The 18105-nt window shown below is 40.0% G+C and overlaps 2 protein-coding genes across 5 annotated transcripts in view; one reads left to right on the top strand and one right to left on the bottom strand.

Moving 5' to 3' along the window:
• The window catches only part of LOC115628455 (dynein heavy chain 5, axonemal), a 38872-nt gene extending 23634 nt beyond the window's left edge, over positions 1 to 15238 (top strand). For 2 of the 4 annotated variants that reach the window (XM_030524569.1, XM_030524572.1), the window contains 14 exons: positions 23 to 256; positions 1388 to 4065; positions 4121 to 4369; positions 4433 to 6001; positions 6060 to 6228; positions 6296 to 6448; positions 6498 to 6790; positions 6858 to 7350; positions 9127 to 9316; positions 9381 to 9537; positions 10364 to 10459; positions 12117 to 12173; positions 12701 to 12833; positions 14918 to 15171. In XM_030524569.1, the coding sequence (XP_030380429.1) occupies positions 23 to 256; positions 1388 to 4065; positions 4121 to 4369; positions 4433 to 6001; positions 6060 to 6228; positions 6296 to 6448; positions 6498 to 6790; positions 6858 to 7350; positions 9127 to 9316; positions 9381 to 9537; positions 10364 to 10459; positions 12117 to 12173; positions 12701 to 12833; positions 14918 to 15171 (6725 nt within the window). Of the gene's footprint in view, positions 1 to 22; positions 257 to 387; positions 460 to 1387; positions 4066 to 4120; positions 4370 to 4432; positions 6002 to 6059; positions 6229 to 6295; positions 6449 to 6497; positions 6791 to 6857; positions 7351 to 9126; positions 9317 to 9380; positions 9538 to 10363; positions 10460 to 12116; positions 12174 to 12700; positions 12834 to 14917 lie in introns of all 4 variants that reach the window. The other 2 variants (XM_030524568.1, XM_030524570.1) reach the window with 2 other exon arrangements.
• A 1218-nt stretch (positions 15239 to 16456) lies between these two features.
• On the bottom strand, positions 16457 to 17418 carry LOC115628564. Its single transcript, XM_030524728.1, has one exon. The coding sequence runs from the start codon at positions 17336 to 17338 to the stop codon at positions 16631 to 16633; it is 708 nt and encodes a 235-aa protein (XP_030380588.1). The 5' UTR covers positions 17339 to 17418; the 3' UTR covers positions 16457 to 16630.
• Between the last annotated feature and the right edge of the window lie 687 nt (positions 17419 to 18105).

Below are 18105 nucleotides of genomic sequence, written 5' to 3'. Positions count from 1 at the left end.
CATCAATTTACGAATTTTGCAGTCGTTCAAGCTTGGCTAAAAAACCGTGCCCCCGGGGAGAAGTCAATTTTCTCAGAACTATTTGAGAATACATTCGTGGAAGTGTATAACTGGGGCGTGCAGAATGTGAAGCTGCAAATGCCAGTGCTTCAGTGCAATGTAGTGCAACAAATGCTGTTTGTATTGGAGGGGCTGATACCCGTGAAGAAGGAGGACGAGCAAGCCGTCAGTTTGTCAAGCAAGGAGAGTCACGATGGTATGTTTGCTGAGAACTAACCGCATTCCTCAGATTTCAGATCGCTGTGTGGCATTATAAATCGGAAGTAAACAGTAGTTTTAAGCAAATTGGTGAAAACCACAAATTACAATAAATTTGACATATTTTAGCAGCTAGGCGGTTAGAAGCACAAAAACCACTCGACGAAGTACGAAGGCATTCAATTAGCAGTCAGGTTGTTGGTAAGGTATAACATCCACATTGTCAAAAGTAATTTTCGTAAAAGTCTAAATGTGCTTCTATGTGTACGTACTACTTAATTAATATAAATGTCTAGCTTGGATTTCATAATGGTTTAACTATTCGATATCTTGCACCTGTATCTGTGTGCTTTTCTTTTAAATACAGTATAATTTGCTAAGCTGCCTCGATATTTAGCTGCATCGACGAGATAGCTGCGTGAAATTGGCTTTTAGCAGCATTGTGAGTTGATTTTGGACTTAATTGCCTCATGTCGGCAGTCAATTTTTGCCATTTTCTGTGAATATTACCATCTATAAAACGTTTTGTTAAATTAGCTCTTTAAATTCTGTGAGAATAGCAATGTTTCAGCAAGTGAATACATTCAGGACACACTATTAGAATTGATAAGGGACAACGATCCAGCCAATATTTTCAATGCTGATGAAACTGGCCTATTTTCGCTGTAAACTGTGGCAAATCCATAATTGAATTTTTGAAAACAATATCATTGCGATCCGTAGTGACGACGATGACGAAGTCGATGGAATTAACAGCCATTCTTTTAAAGAATCATGAAATAGGAGGACAAATTCTTTAATTTAAATTTTGATAAGGCTGAATTGAACAAATTATAGACTATTTGTAATTTGATATACTTATGTGGCTAAAGGTAATATTACTTTAGTTAATGACTCTTATGAAACGGCATTAAAATTGTACAAATTCGATTTAAAAAATAAAATTCTTCCAACTGCCTTTTTAGGATAGCTGCCTCAAAAGTCTGTGCAAAGTATTCGATCGGCTAATCAAATTATACTGTATACATTTTGATTTGTCTCCTTGTCTTTCGTAGTGACTTTCAATATAAACTAATCTCCCGCTTTCCCCTTCTTTGTGTCCACCTTGCTTCCATGTTAACAACTGTAGAAGATGTTCCAGACGAGATCGCTTTGGAGGAAAAAGAGGACACCTGCACACCTGAACACTTGCACCGCTTGTATATATTCGCGCTCGCCTGGGGCTTGGGCGGTTATCTCTCTACTAGCGATCGCGTCAAAATGAATCTGTTTGTTAAGGAATCGTTTCCTAATTTAGACTACGCTAAAGGTAGTGCTCAAGAAAATAGCATATTCGACTTTTTCGTTTCTCCAACGGGCATGTGGCAGTCATGGAAAACACTCGTCACTCCCTACATGTATCCGGAGCTTTCCACACCAGACTATTTGGGAATTTTGGTGCCTATTGTGGATAATGTGCGCATCGATTACCTAATAGGTACCATTGCCAACCAGGAGCGTGCCGTGATGGTGATCGGCGAACAGGGCACGGGCAAAACAGTCATTATGAAAAACTTTATGAAGAAAATGAATTTGGAAACATACATGGGCCGGTCATTTAACTTTTCTTCGGCTACAAGCCCATACCAGTTTCAACGTACAATTGAGAGCTATGTGGAGAAGCGTGTTGGAGTCACATTTGGGCCACCCGGTGGTCGCAAGTTGATTGTTTTTATTGATGACATCAATTTGCCCGAAATAAATGAGTGGGGAGATCAAATAACAAATGAGATTGTCCGCCAATCCATGGACATGAAGGGTTTCTATAGCCTGGAAAAACCGGGTGACTTTACAACTGTTGTAGACGTACAGTACGTAGCAGCAATGGGGTTACCGGGTGGAGGGCGCAACGATATACCATCGCGCCTGAAACGCCAGTTTTGTGTCTTTAACTGCAACATTCCCGACAATGACTCCACCGATAAGATATTCCGCGTCATTGGCGAAGGTCACTATAACGCCAAGCGTGGCTTTCTGCCCGAAGTTCGCAATCTCATCAAAAAATTGATTGTCGTGACACGACATCTGTGGCAGCGTACACGGGAAAAGTTGTTACCTACGCCTGCAAAGTTCCATTACGTGTTCAGCTTGCGCGATTTGTCACGTATCTGGCAAGGCATGGTTGGTACTTTATCCACAGTTATCACCTCGGAAAGCGTGCTCATGGCATTATGGAAGCATGAGTGTACTAGGGTATTTGCCGATCGATTTACCACGTTTCAGGACAAGGAGTGGTTCGGCTCAGAGCTGTCTTGTCTTGTTCGCGAAGAACTCAGTGAAGCCCATTCTCAAATGATAATTCCGAATCCGGTGTTTGTCGATTTTATGCGCGACGCACCAGAACCTACGGGCGAGGAAGGCGAAGATACCGATATGGAGCTGCCAAAAGTATACGAACCGGTGAACTCTCATGAAGTGCTCCGCGAGCGTCTCGTTATGTTCCTCGCCCAATTCAATGAAATGGTGCGAGGGTCTGGAATGGATTTGGTGTTCTTCCCGGATGCGATGCTGCACTTGGTGAAGATCTCCCGGATCATTCGGCATCCGAGAGGAAACGTCATGCTTGTCGGGGTCGGAGGTTCCGGAAAACAGTCGCTGACGAAATTGGCATCGTTTATAGCTGGCTACAAAACATTCCAAATTGCGTTGACGCGTTCGTACAATGTGGCCAATTTCCTGGAGGATCTAAAGCTGCTCTATCGAACCTGTGGTGTGCAGGGTAAGGGCACAACCTTCCTCTTCACTGATATGGATATTAAAGAAGAAGGTTTCCTGGAGTATTTGAATAACATACTCTCGAGCGGCGTCATATCAAATTTATTCTCGCGCGATGAGCAGGCCGAAATCGTGCAAGAGTTGACGCCGATCATGAAACGCGAAAATCAACGCAAAACAGCGACCCCGGAAAGTGTGATGGAATTTTTTTTGGCCCGAACTTGCACCAATCTACATGTGGCCTTTTGTTTTTCACCTGTTGGCGAGACTTTCCGAACCCGCCTCCTGAGGTTTCCAGCATTAGTGTCCGGATGCACTATAGACTGGCTGCATCCTTGGCCAAAAGATGCACTCGTTTCGGTTGCTAGACACTTTCTGAGTAACTTCGAGATTGAGTGTACACCGGCCATCAAAGAAGAACTTGTTAACGCACTTGGCTCCATTCAAGATATAGTCGCCGAAACATCTCATGAATACTTCCAACGTTTCCGTCGCGCCACGCACGTAACTCCCAAATCCTACCTAAACTTTATTTCGGGCTACAAAAATATTTATCAGCAGAAGCAGAAAGAACTGCGCGATGGTGTGGAAAAGATGGATACGGGCTTGGAGAAACTTAAGGAGGCTTCCGCCTCTGTTGAGATACTTAAAAAAGACTTAGTTGTGATGGAGGAAGAGCTTGTAGAGGCGTCTAAGAATGCAGAATCCGTATTAGTTGAGGTAACTGAGCGTGCAATGCAAGCGGAGATTGTCAAGAATCAGGTACTTATCGTAAAAGACAAAGCTGAGGCACTCGTCGCTTGTATCGCCCACGAAAAAGCACTTGCTGAAGAAAAACTAGAAGCTGCTAAGCCAGCACTCGAGGAGGCGGAGAACGCACTGAACACCATCAAGCCGGCGCATATTGCTACGGTCCGTAAGCTGGGAAGACCGCCGCATTTAATAATGCGGATAATGGACTGCGTGCTGATACTTTTTAAGCGAAAGCTGCACCCCTGTATACCTGATTCTGGCACTCCATGTCCCAAGCCGTCCTGGCAGGAATCATTGAAGGTTTGTTGGAGTCACTCTTCATGAACGATCTCTGTAATACTTTCGTCATATCTAGATGATGGCTAGTGCAACGTTCTTGCTTCAGCTACAAAACTATCCAAAAGATACAATTAACGACGAAATGATCGATTTACTCCAGCCATACTTTCGCATGGAGGACTACAACATGGATATGGCTCGTCGAGTTTGTGGAGATGTGGCGGGACTATTGTCCTGGACAAAGGCAATGGCTTTCTTTCACAGCGTCAATAAGGAAGTACTTCCACTTAAAGCTAACCTGACTTTGCAGGAAGCGCGTCTCAAGGTTAGTCTAATACAAATACTTTTCCTTTATATATGTATATTTGAATTTCTAAACGTGATCTAGCTTGCTATGGATGACCTGGCTGGAGCCGAAGAACAGCTTAGGGAGCGCGAGGTTGCTTTGCAGGCTGTAAAAGACCAATACGATAAAGCTGTAGGGGAAAAGCAAAGGCTAACCGATGCTGCAAACGTCTGCCTGCGGAAAATGACCGCGGCCACTGCATTAATAAACGGTTTGTCTGATGAGAAACACCGTTGGACTAACCAGAGTAAGGAATTTAAAATACAATTAGGAAAGTTGGTGGGTGATGTGCTTCTCGCCACTGGATTCCTTTCCTACTGTGGGCCCTACAACCAAGAGTTCCGCGCCAACCTAATCAAAACATGGATGGGAATTCTTAAACAGAAAAATATTCCTTTCACGACCGGACTCAACATTATTAAAATGCTCGTGGACTCATCCACAGTATCCGAGTGGACTCTTCAGGGCCTGCCCAATGATGAATTGTCTGTGCAAAATGCTCTAATAGCCACCAAGTCTAGTAGCTATCCACTACTGGTCGATCCCCAGACACAAGGCAAAATCTGGATCAAGTGCAAAGAGGACAAAAACGAACTACAAATTACTTCGTTGAATCATAAATACTTCCGTACACATCTCGAAGACTCATTGTCGCTGGGGAGACCTCTGCTAATTGAAGATGTAGGAATCGACTTGGATCCAGTGATTGATAACGTACTGGAGAAAAATTTTATCAAGTCCGGTAGCATAGAAAAAGTGCTTGTAGGCGACAAAGAGTGTGATGTCATGCCAGGTTTTATGCTGTATATCACAACAAAGCTGCCTAATCCGGCATTTAGTCCGGAGGTGAGTGCCAAGACATCGATTATAGATTTTACTGTGACAATGCGTGGCTTGGAGGACCAGCTCTTAGGCCGAGTCATTCTTATGGAGAAATCCGATTTGGAGGCCGAGCGTGTGGCTCTGTTCGAAACAGTGATGCAAAACCAACGTAACATGAAAGAACTGGAAGCGAATCTGTTGTACCGCTTGAGCTCATCTCAGGGCTCACTCGTGGACGACGAGGCACTCATTGAGGTTCTGCGGGTCACCAAAACCACAGCTGAGGAAGTCAACCAAAAACTGAAAATATCTGAAGTGACTGAACGTAAAATTATGAAAGCCCGTGAGGAATTTCGAGCTGTGGCGAAGCGTGGATCTATTCTATATTTCCTAATTGTCGAGATGAGCAATGTGAATGCCATGTATCAGAATTCACTCAAACAGTTTCTTGTCATTTTTAATAGCTCCATAACAAAATCGACCAAGTCCAGTGTGACTGAGGAACGCATTAATATCATATTGCGTTACCTTACGTACGAAGTCTACAAATTCACAAATCGCAGCCTCTACGAGCGCCATAAGCAGCTTTTTACACTTATGCTCGCTATAAAAATTGACTACCACAACGGCACCATCAGCCACGAAGAGTTTCTTGCATTCATTAAAGGAGGTGCTTCACTGGATCTGAACGCAGTGACTCCCAAGCCATTTCGCTGGATTCTGGACATAACATGGCTGAACTTGGTTGAAATTAGCAAACTGGATACCTTTTCTACGGTGTTGCAAGTGGTGCGTCCGAATAGAAGCTTGGGAGTGCTTTTGATTTTTCATCAGCTACATTTTCCAGATTGAGCTTAATGAGCGCGATTGGCGCACATGGTACGAGTGTGAGAAACCCGAGAACGAAGAGATACCTTGTGGATATCATGTGTTGCTTGATGGCTTTAGAAAACTTCTTCTCATACGTTCCTGGTGTCCAGATCGCACCATCTCACAGGCGAAGAAGTATATTGAAGGTACATATTCCGATCTCTTTGCTCTTAATTCATAATAAATATGTTTCCGATCCTATCATCCTAATAGAATCTCTTGGTCCTGAGTATAGCGAAATGCAAATATTGGACCTAGAGGCTACGTGGAGTGAGTCAGAACCACGAACACCCTTTGTCTGTCTCTTATCTATTGGATCGGACCCCACTACGCAAATAGGAGCCTTGGCCAAGCAGAAGGGCATAAGTAAGATCGAAAAAGGTGTAATATTCAATGATCGACATCGTTGTTGTAGTACTTAGGTCCGTATCAATGGGCCAGGGCCAGGAGTTTCACGCCCGCAAGATGATAATGGATTCCATGAGCAGTGGGGGCTGGGTACTACTGCAAAACGTTCACCTTTCCCTGCCTTTCTGTGCAGAGGTCATCGATATGCTGGTTGAAACGGATCACATAGATGATTCATTTCGAATGTGGGTTACCACAGAGCCCCACTCAGAGTTTCCCATAGGCCTCCTTCAGATGGCCTTAAAATTCACAAACGAACCTCCCCAGGGAATTCGGGCCAGTTTGAAGCGTAGCTATCAAGTATGTATGCAGGTCCTGGCTATTACTAACCTCAGCTTTCAATTCACGGAACTACTGTCATTAACAGTCATTCACGCAAGACTTTTTGGATTACACATCGGCATCGCAATGGCCGCCCTTGCTATACACTGTCGCCTTTTTACATACTATCGTACAAGAGCGTCGGAAATTCGGCCCACTCGGATGGAACATACCTTACGAGTTCAATCAGGCAGATTTTGCAGCGAGTGTGCAGTTTATACAAAATCATTTGGATGAAATGGACCCAAAGAAGGGCGTATCGTGGCAGACGCTCGTATATATGATTGGCGAGGTGCAGTATGGCGGACGAGTGACAGATGACTTCGACAAACGCCTATTAACAACGTTCACGTCTGTGTGGTTTTGCGAACAGCTGCTCTCCAGCTCATTTGAGTTCTACAAGGGCTACAAAGTACCAACCACAAAAAATCTGCATGGGTTCATTGATTACATTAACAGCCTCCCAGCTTACGACACACCTGAAGTGTTTGGGTTGCACTCAAATGCTGATATTACTTATCAGATCAATTCCGCCAAAGGTAAGTGCACCAACAAGGCGTAAGGTTCTTCCATCTGAACTAAAAAAGTAAGGCTTTCCCCTTTCCACATTACCAAGTAGTGGAATGTTCATTTTTTTGCAATACCCTCTAATCATTTATTTATTTCACATAATCCGTATATACATATTATAGCAGGCCGTTACTCTAATCACCGTAGAAAGTAAGGATGTATACACTTTTGTACTTAGTTTAATAAGCATTAGTGTACACACTGAGAGCATTCCCGCTCTCAGAAGTACACAAGACATAAGTAATAAAGAGAACAGCACTTTTTGATCGTTCCTTGTGCAAGACAGTTGTGTGAAGTGCTTTGTGTAAATAAATACTTACAAACATATATATTTAAAGACCTGACTTTACTACTAAAATATGTACCCAAAAAAAGATTTAGGTAGAGTATTTTTTTGTGTCTTTCATGGCATAGCAATCTTTTTAGCATGCTTTACATTAACATGTGTCTTGAACAAAGGACGATCAAACAATGGTTACCTTTGAGAGCGAGTCCACTCAAATTTAGAAATAAGGTAAAAAATCTAGTTTTTTGGGCAATTGTTGGTGGGCGGTGGCGAAGAACCAACTGGCAAGAAAAAACTCGTAAACGAAGGTGCTTACCATAATACTTTGAGAAAAACAAAAAAAAAATTAATAAATAAATGGAGAAAAGGCTTTGTTATAAAAACAGTTAGTTCCTTATTTAAAATAGGCATAGAAAAGTACCGTTGTTTTCCTACCTGCAACTGTATTATAATAATAAGACACCTGAGTGTTTTTATACCCTGTACCCAAAGGGTACAAGGGTATATTAGTTTTGTGCGAGTGCACATGGAACACACAGAAGGAGGCTTGGTAGACCCCACAAAGTATATATATTCTTGATCAGCATGACAAGCCGAGTCGATATAGCCATGTCCGTCTGTCCGTCTGTCTGTCCGTCTGTCTGTCCGTCTGTCTGTCCGTCTGTCTGTCTGTATGAACGCAAGGATCTCCGAAAGTATAAGAGCTAGAATAACCAAACTTGGTATACAGATTCTCCTGAGCCCGAGAAAGGACGAGTTTGTTCATTTTTTCTGATCCACCCCCCCCCCCACTCCCCCCCCCCTATTAACGATTTTCTATAACTCCCGTAATTCTTGGAATTTTGAACTAATTTGGTAGGTTAGTTAGGTTAGTGATTATATATCCGTATACCAAGTTTCATTATGATAGAATGATCGGAAAGAAAGTTATAGCCATATAACCAGGCCCAATGCACACATACATACATATGTACAAGTACACAAACACGCATAAGGCACGATTCTTATGTAAATGTAAATGTTTGTATGCATGGAATATTTTATATTTAATTTAGTTAATTAATTAAATTAATTTAATTTATTAATTTAATTACTTTTTTGTGGGGTGGTACAGGGTATTTAAGAGTTGAGCCTGCTCAACTTTAGCATTCCTTTCTTGTTTGCTTTAAATCAAAAAGTAATTTTTTACACATTTATTTTGTTTGTTTTAATGTGTAACGCCTCATTATATTTGAAGTAATGTATGGGAAATCTTTGAGCATATTCTATAACTTGATAACTATGGTCAATGTTTATAAAACGGCAAATGCGTCCATCTCATCCGAAAATGTAAATATTATAAAATATATTTGCCATACTGCCACACTGACGTGCAATACGGTATCCTTGCATTACTTTTTTGACCATAATAAGAAAAATTCAGATATTGGACAATTACACCCCTCCCTTTGCTTTCCAGGTATACTTGATACGATACTTAGCGTGCAACCTAAAGAGGGCGGTGGCGGAGGTGGCGAGACGCGAGAGAGTATTGTTTACCAACTGGCCGATGATATGCTGCGTAAGCTTCCTTCTCAGTATAATGCATATGAGGTACGTGAAAACCTTGGACGAATGGGAATTCTCCTGCCCATGAACATCTTTCTCCGGTAAGCGACTATTAAATCACAAATTAGTATTTAAAATAAATACGTAGGCTATCTGTATTCCCAGGCAAGAAATTGATCGCATGCAACGAGTCATCAAGCGTGTGCACTCGTGCCTGTGTGATTTAAAATTAGCCATAGACGGAACCATTGTGATGAGCCCAGCCTTGAAAGAGTCTCTGGATGCTATGTACGATGCACGCATACCCGAGTCCTGGATGAAGGTGCGTATATAAGGTTTCCACTTAAATCACACTAGTTTTATTAAAGGATTTATTCTATTGATTGCTTTGGATGAAATTTTAGACAAAAGTACAGAATTATATATGTATTATTACGTGTGGTTTGGTTTTGGTTTATGTAGCTGTAGAATTACGGACAGTATTGACGAAATTCTGTACCGGAGAAAGGGGGGAGAAATTACAAAAATTAAAATAAACTCGTATGCCCAGGGACTTCTGTCTGTTATATACATTGCACAAATTTTAATATTCCCTTTTTATCCTACGTGTACGTAGTACGGGGTTCAGAAAAAATGAACAAATTTGCCTATGGCTTAGGGAAAGCTGGATACCAAGGTTGGTAATTCTAGCTCTTATATTTTATAAGATCATTTACTATAGTTCATACAGATGAACATGGCTATATCGACTCGGCTTGTCATCCGGATTGAGAATAATACTGGGTGGGGTCCGAAACGCCTTCTTCTGTGTGTTACATACTTTTGCACAAAACTAGTATACCCTTTTACCCTTTGAGCACAGGGTAAAAAAATCATAATAAAACACATCCTCCTGTCCATCTGTCTGCTTCCATGCAGATTAGTCCCTTCGCTGTGAAGCTATTAGCGGAGGAGTACAGTTATGGGAGAATATATCTTCTACGCACCTAGAAAGTCAAAAGTATCAGTAAAAACGATTTTACGACTTTAGGCAAAATATTAAATTAAAAACTTTCATTTTCCAATGTAAAATAAATAGCACATTTATAGGAGTATGCACAGTGTTAAATATGGCTTATAGCTGATTAATTAAACTGTATTTTTAACAGATATCTTGGGAGTCAACTACGCTGGGTTTTTGGTACACGGAACTACTGGAGCGTAATGCCCAATTCCGCACATGGATCTCAACCGATCGACCGAAAGTAAGTCAAACAAAAAGGTACTCTGTAAATATGACATCTTAACATCTGGCTAAACTGATAAAGATCATAGAATGTTAGAAGCATGTTTTCATCCCAAATTGGGGAAACCATTAGTTTTAGATCTATCCAACTGAATCTTTGCTCAGACGGTTATATGTTGGGGCGGACTCTGTCAATGCGCTATATCATATCCGTTTTAGGTTAGATAGAAACAACACTATTTGAAAAATGGTCTTTTTGTAAAACTTTATTGCTTTCACTATTTATTACCACTATTATAACCACAAATACTACATTTGATATTTTAATGTCTTATATCGTAAAGCTTATGTACTTATATATTCATATTATTCTACTTGTATTTAGATATCATATATTTGCATTAAACTATTTCGTTGTTTTTACTCTTTTTGAGAATAGATCACTAGACGTTGATTATCAATTATGTATGGGCTTGTTGTCGGCATCGATCGCCTCAACACTCCCAATTCCTAACTTTATATACCATGTAGGTGATATCTAGCATAGAGCTCAGTGTCGGCAGTACCGGGGTCTCAGAAGCACCTAAAGATCAACGATTTAATTTGATTATTTCTGTTAGCTGATTATTGTCATGTTGTTAGTTGCATAGTTTTAGGCGCTATGGAGTTTAGTCAAGTAGAACTAGTCCCCAGATTTCACTCCAGGCAGAATTGGACCTTGTTACAATTTTTATGACCCCACAGTATGACATGCTCACACTTTTCTCTAAAATTTTATTATTATTGATTATCACCAGAAAGGCAGTCTGGGTCGATTGATTACATCTATAGGGAAATCCATGTGCTAACAATGTGGGCTTTTGTCAACAAGGGCAAAATCCTCAGAATTATTGCTGGAGCTACTTAATTAATATTCCATCATTATGAAGAAACGCATGCTACAGTAGAGGGAGGCTCAACTCCTCTGTCCTTGTGAGTGTCCTTCGCCTTCGGATACAAGCCATTCGAGCTTTTATACTTCATATAGATTTACTAACACTATGTCTCCAGCGACTTAACAAGTTCCAATCAGTTGGAATCACTAGACCGAATGGGCCAAAAAGAATGACTCCCGTATGAGTAAATATTCGGACATCGCCGTGCTTCGGTATAACATCAATTGAACGCATTATTGTTATACTCTTTTTAATTTGTGTGCCAATTAAAACTTATCACAAAACCCACGATTTGACTTAAAATGACGTCATGATATAGTATTAAAAGGGAGGAGGGGTTGGAGGGGTTGGTCGAGTTTTAATTTGAGGAAACATTTGTTTTATGTCAGCAACAAATCCAATTATTTATAACGACAATGCTGGATAGGCTTGTTCTGGATCCTTGAGAACGGAAAAGTTTAAAAATATACCTTTTACTTTGGCAAAGATCCTGTAAACAAAACAGTAAATTCTTTGTACGTGTACATATTTTCACTTTTGTTAGTAGTCTTTGCAATTTTATTGTGGTTATTATGTAAAAGCTGTCTTAATAGTAAATTAAGATCGGAAGATCACAGAAAAATCTATTAGGGTTGGCTGCACCCGAAATACATTTTAAAAAAATTAATTTTTGGTCTTTGCACAGAGCATTGAATATATTGACATTTTATTATGTTCCCTTTTTTTAATTTATAACAAAAGGTTTTCTGGATGACTGGCTTCTTTAATCCACAAGGTTTTTTGACTGCCATGAGACAAGTAAGTAAAAAATATACCCAAAATACTTATGTATCTTTATTTATTTATTATTACGTTCAATACGTTGTATTTATGTAGTAGTCAATAAGTATAAGTAAAAAATTTAAATAGTGTCAATTAACGCCACACATCGGATGCACATCCCCACTGCTTATGTGTTCTTGAGTTAAGTTTCATAATGATACGTCAATTGAATGGAATTTATAGCCATAACTTTAATCTCTCTCCATACTCTGCCCGCAGCTGTTGTTTGTTGTTTCAGCTTTGACTTAATTCTGTATTTTACACATACCCGTACATAAACACGCAAATACACTATTCTGATGTAAATGTATGCTTTTGAAACTGTACATAAACTTATGTATGTATGTATTGATTATTTTTATTTTAATCGTTAAAATTTTTTTTTTAATATTTTGTGGGTATTTTACTGTTTTTATTTATTAAAGTTAGGTCTGCATGGTAATACATATACATTAATACTTACCTATTTTTCATGCAACTATTTTCATGTTTGCAATTGCCAGGAGGTAACGCGAGCTCATAAAGGATGGGCTTTGGATTCTGTTGTGCTTCAAAATCAAATAACTCGATACAATAAGGAGGATATTACAGAGTATCCCACAGAGGGCGTTTACGTGAACGGACTGTTCCTAGAAGGTAAGGCCAATAGAACACAATGAATACCCAGAATACTTAAACAAACACAAATTTTACTTGTAAAATACATATTATATAGTACATACATATAATACATATTAATAAGTAGTAGTAAGACAAACCAGCAGGAGAAAACAGTATATTTTTAATGATATACAAGTACGTATGACTATAGATATGATATATATTAATACAACATATGTATGATAAGTATATATTAATACTAACCACAACCGTAGTGATATGGCGGGATTTTTTTATAGTTATATAGTAGATTTATATTTGTTTATATACATACAAATATACATAGTTCGTGTACTTCCTATGCGGCAGAGCCACGATTCAGAATGTGTTTATATCAAATCCAAGGTGCCAACTTAGATATGCAGATCCACTGGTAGCGGTGGTTGGTTTTGCGGAACCTCTATGAAATCCTGTTATTTATTAGATCCAATTTTAACGATATTTAAAGTGCATTTTAATCGCATAATTCATGTATTTTTACGTGAGAAGCTGTTTAGCCAAATTACTTTGAGCCTTTTTTTGTTGCCTGGAACGGTGGCACAATTATTTGGCCTTTGTGCGCATCCTTATCCGCTTGCCCTTCAACCTACGCATACGCTTTTTTTTTTATCTCATGCTGCTTCTGCTCTTGAAGACGGTCTGAGAATGAAAAGAATACTGCCATACGTAATATTGTTTACTACCCCTACCTTTGAATACTATCTATATGGAATCGCTTACTTAATGTATTCTTCAAAATCCTCATTGCTGATCGGATAGATACGCATCCTTTTTCAAAAAAAGAAAACATCACTATCTACTATGTTTTGTCGAATTACTTTGAACAACTGAAATATCGGGGCTATGTTGAGCTTTGTGCCATCACAACACGTCAGCCTCCGCGATACAACTACAACGTTTTTTAATTGAAATTGACGGAGCCCACAAATTAAGCTGTTCTTTGTCGGAAACATTTCAACCTGCTTCTAAAGTAAGGGGGGTTAGTGGATGAAAGTTAATACTCATATTCGAATACCGTCCTTATTTCCAAATCCACATAAATATAGCCTTCTATACGTAATATATACATATGTAATTCTCTACTTTAGTTTCAAGTTGCATCCAAATCGATCCATTTCAGAAAAGTTATAAGCGAAACAATTCCACTCCAAAGCTACGCCCACAAACTGCACCGTTAAATTCGCTCTTCTTCTTTTTGTTTCTATTATGGGCGCATACAACAAACCGTCGGAAGAGAATATTCTCTGTAGAATTCTCTCTTGTTCAGTTTGCACAAACTTAATAAAGTCTTGTACCATCAGAGTCTTGCGGTGCACCAGTGGTAATAAAATAGGTCGCTGTACTTACTTATTTTTCAATTTATTTGGAAGTTTGGTACAACGTCCACCACTTGCTGGTGACAGGTCAATAGACTTTGAATAACTATATAGCACGTCCGTCTCGAATGATAGCGCACAGAAAGTAATTGGAGTATGAAGATGATATCGCTAAAGACCCTCAGATCGCATACCTAATGAGAGAGACTTTTTTCCCTGTCACTTTGACAATTTAGTTCGCCATCATAAGCTACGTGGAATACCTCTGAGTGGTACGCCCCAATAGGTGATTTTTCCTTTCGTGGACTTTGTTAAAAAGAATACCCTTTCACTAGGGTGCTGTAATTTTTTTTACTGAAGTTGTTAAATTATGTGGGCACCTTTTGAACCAGACCTCTTCACATTATGGCCTCCATATGCTCCATTCGAGGTATAGAAGGTGGCTTGAGAGGAGCCTCTCTCCTGTCTATCTTATCAGACTGGTTAAATACCCTTTTTATTTGTATTTCCTTTATTAGTTATTTGGTTCCAAGGTATTTTTTTAATTATGAACATTTGGGGTCGGCGATGCTCTCTTCTGCTTATTTCACATATTGGCAAAAAACTATGAAATTTTTTCGAGGTTTAGAAACTTTCTGTTTCTTAACTTGCAATTTATATAAACATTTATGTACAGACACACTGAACAAAAATATACCTTTGAAATATCTTCATTAATGAACTTTAAACGTATACATTTTGTAGGAGCATCTTTGGATCGCCGCACTGGAAAATTAATCGAATCAAAAATGAAGGTACTGTATGAACAGATGCCGGTAATATATATATTTGCAATCAACACTACTGCGGGAAAGGATCCAAAATTATATGAGTGTCCTATTTATCGAAAACCACAGCGAACCGATTTAAAGTATGTAGGTTCAATCGATTTTGAGACAGATTTCAATCCGAAGCATTGGACTTTACGCGGTGTTGCCCTGCTCTGTGACATTAAATGAAATCTATTAACATTGTTAAGAGAACTAATCTTTTGGTTTTAAATGGTTAAAAATCGACGCAGGAATATTTAGGAACCAAATCTGTCGCAGGAATGCTTCAGAATAGTTTAGTAGCTTAATGTACTAAATATTGCAGTTAAATAGTTACATTTTAAAACACTTACTAGGCGAAAGTAAATAAAGTAGTGTAAAAGCGGAGAAAAAATGAAATTTATCTTCTTTGTGCCAAGCCAAGCGGCTTAACAATATATTGTTTTAACGTAAGTATATTAAGTACCTTTACTGGCAAATTTCACACACAGAAATGTCGGTGAATAGCCAGTAGCATGAGATGGCGCCGTGTGGACTGCCATTGGAAGTTCAGGCCCGGCTCAACGGAGAGCTGCTTCACAAAGCGACTCGTGAATTGCGATCCGAATTCCGAATATTCGTTCTTGTAGTGCCAACCTTAGCGCCGCTGTCGTCGCATTGAGCATCGTGTTTGGAGCACGGTAGTGGTGCGATGAAATCCGCGCACCCGACATCCCAGACTGTATCCTCCGGCTTGCCTGCTGCCTGGTTGGTGAAGCAGTCATAAGCCCAACCCTCAGTTGCAGCATTGGATTCTCAGCGCTTCTAAGTTCCAGTGTCTGTCACCGCTGTGCTTGCCTGTTTGACATAGGTCAGTAGTGTCATGAATTTGGATATATCCTTCTCTTTCTTCGTGGATAATTGTGAAAGGAAGCTCTCCAATATAAACAAACATAATCTTAAGCTCTCTCAAATGTACATAGTGCCATTGTATATAGTTCCATTGCGCCGTGGCCTCTTAAAAGTCACCTTGAGCACATATTGTACTTGTATATCATAAGCGTCACTTTCGATCTAACTTCTAGATATAAAGCTGTAAGGCAGCATTACTTTAGAGTTTTCAAGGTATAGTAGTTATTTCCTGGTCACATTTATGAAAGTGACCTTAAGGAATGCATATTGCTGATGTCACTGCTGCCCCATTATACTGACCGTAAAAAGCACGACCCTCTTTTACGATCACCCTTTCTGCCCGGCCGGAAGTGGTTGCACCTCACTTTCTTCGGCCGTATGGAACTTGCGGTTCTGCGTCCTACTCATTTTTTCGTAGTCTACGTGTTCTACGTGTTTCTGTTGAGCACAGCTGTGGGGGAGAACCTAGACCAGTAACCATACCCTTGTTGCCAAACTGCAGTTTGGTTTGGCGGACCCGCCAATTTTCCAATTAGGATTCTCGGATTTATGATAAATTATAATATCAACGTACAGCAAATTATTAAATGTTAATTTCTACTATTGCACATACTTTAATAAATTTGTAATACTTCAAAATTAAATTCAAACTAAGTTGCAAAACGCCTGGCATTAACTACGTAAATGGAATTAATTTGGGATAACGGACAACTGTTTTCATATTTGGGATAAGCGCATTGGTTAGATTGCTGTTGCTTCACTTCTTATCGAATCGGCAGAGCCGCATATCATCACCAACCGCTTCGAAATCCTCGGGATCGCGCCGGAACCGATATGTTCCCTTGTCTTTGTGCACAGTTTTCGGCAGCTGCACCTTGATGCCCTTGTACTCGAAGTGCGCCTCTCGCTCGTCGGGTACCATTAGGGCCTGCAAAGCCTTATACTCCTCATCGTTGCCAATTTCCACATGATTTTCTGTGGTGTTTTGAACGGTCGGACCACCCTCATCGTCCTCATTATAATCTGCCCAACCATCGATATCGACCGGGACGATGGGATTGCCGTCCTTGTCCAGAATGCTTGTGGCGCTATCGCAGCCGCCTCCAGTTACAACGCCATCCAATGATCCGCTTTCAGGTGCACCCGTCGTTGGCTCCGAAGCCTCTCCGTCTGAAGTCTGCGACGACTCTGGGGTGCTTGGCATCGATAACGATGAAAGCGACGAAGTGAAGTCGCGAGCGAATTCGATGTCATTGCGCGCCAGATCGCGTATGTCGATATCCTGTACTTTTATGCCACGATGCCCGCCACTGATCAATGGCAATGACGCTAATAATGGCATATTCGACTTGAAAGTCAGAGACAGCTTTACCGCATTTGTCGACACCTTCTTGCAAGCGTTGTAGCGAGGATATAGGATCGTAGGCAAGAGTCTTTTGCGAACTATGCACAAATTTCGAAACATTGTCGTGTTGTACGAGTTCCTAACAATGTTTTAGAAAACAATGAAATATTTAAAAATAGTACTTTAAAATAAGGCTCTTGTTGTGACGAAAGTTTGTAATACAATGAGAATTCTAGGCGAGAGAACACAAGCCGTTTTCGATGAAGTTTTTTTCAACGATGGCGATGTTCTGAATAGTTAAATAAAGTGACGATGTTACTTAACAATCTTTATAAGAAGTGGAAAAGCTTAAGTCGGGTGCGCCTAGCTTAAAATACTCTGTACCTATGTACTATATGTGTAGCAAATTCATAACTATTCAAAACAAGAGAGAACGTTACAGTCGAGCAAGCCCGCAGTGTAATACCCTGTACCCAGGTAAATTTCCGTCATTGAGTTATATGACCGAATTGAATAAAATTTTAAGCAACAGTAGATAATTATATATAGCATTTGAAATGTGGACGCTATTGACGAAATTCTGTAGCGGGGGAAGAAAGGGAAAATTAAAAAAAAAATAAACTCGTCCTTTCTCGGACCTAGGAGAATCTGGATGCCAACTTTGGTTATTCTAGCATTTATAGTTTCTGAGATCCTTGCGTTCATCCAGACGGACAGACGGACGGACATGTCTAGATCGCTTTCTCTCGTCATGCTGATTCAGAATATATATACTTTAGGGGGTCGGAGATGCTTCCTTCTGCATGTTACATACTTTGCACAAACCTAATACACCCTTTTTACCCTACGGGTACAGGGTATATAAATAACAAAATAGGAAGAACAAC

The sequence above is a fragment of the Scaptodrosophila lebanonensis genome, unplaced genomic scaffold (genome assembly GCF_003285725.1).
Source record: "Scaptodrosophila lebanonensis strain 11010-0011.00,11010-0021.00 unplaced genomic scaffold, SlebRS2 tig00000118-arrow-arrow-pilon, whole genome shotgun sequence".
NCBI lineage: Eukaryota > Metazoa > Arthropoda > Insecta > Diptera > Drosophilidae > Scaptodrosophila > Scaptodrosophila lebanonensis.
This window is presented reverse-complemented; position numbering and strand designations above follow the sequence as displayed.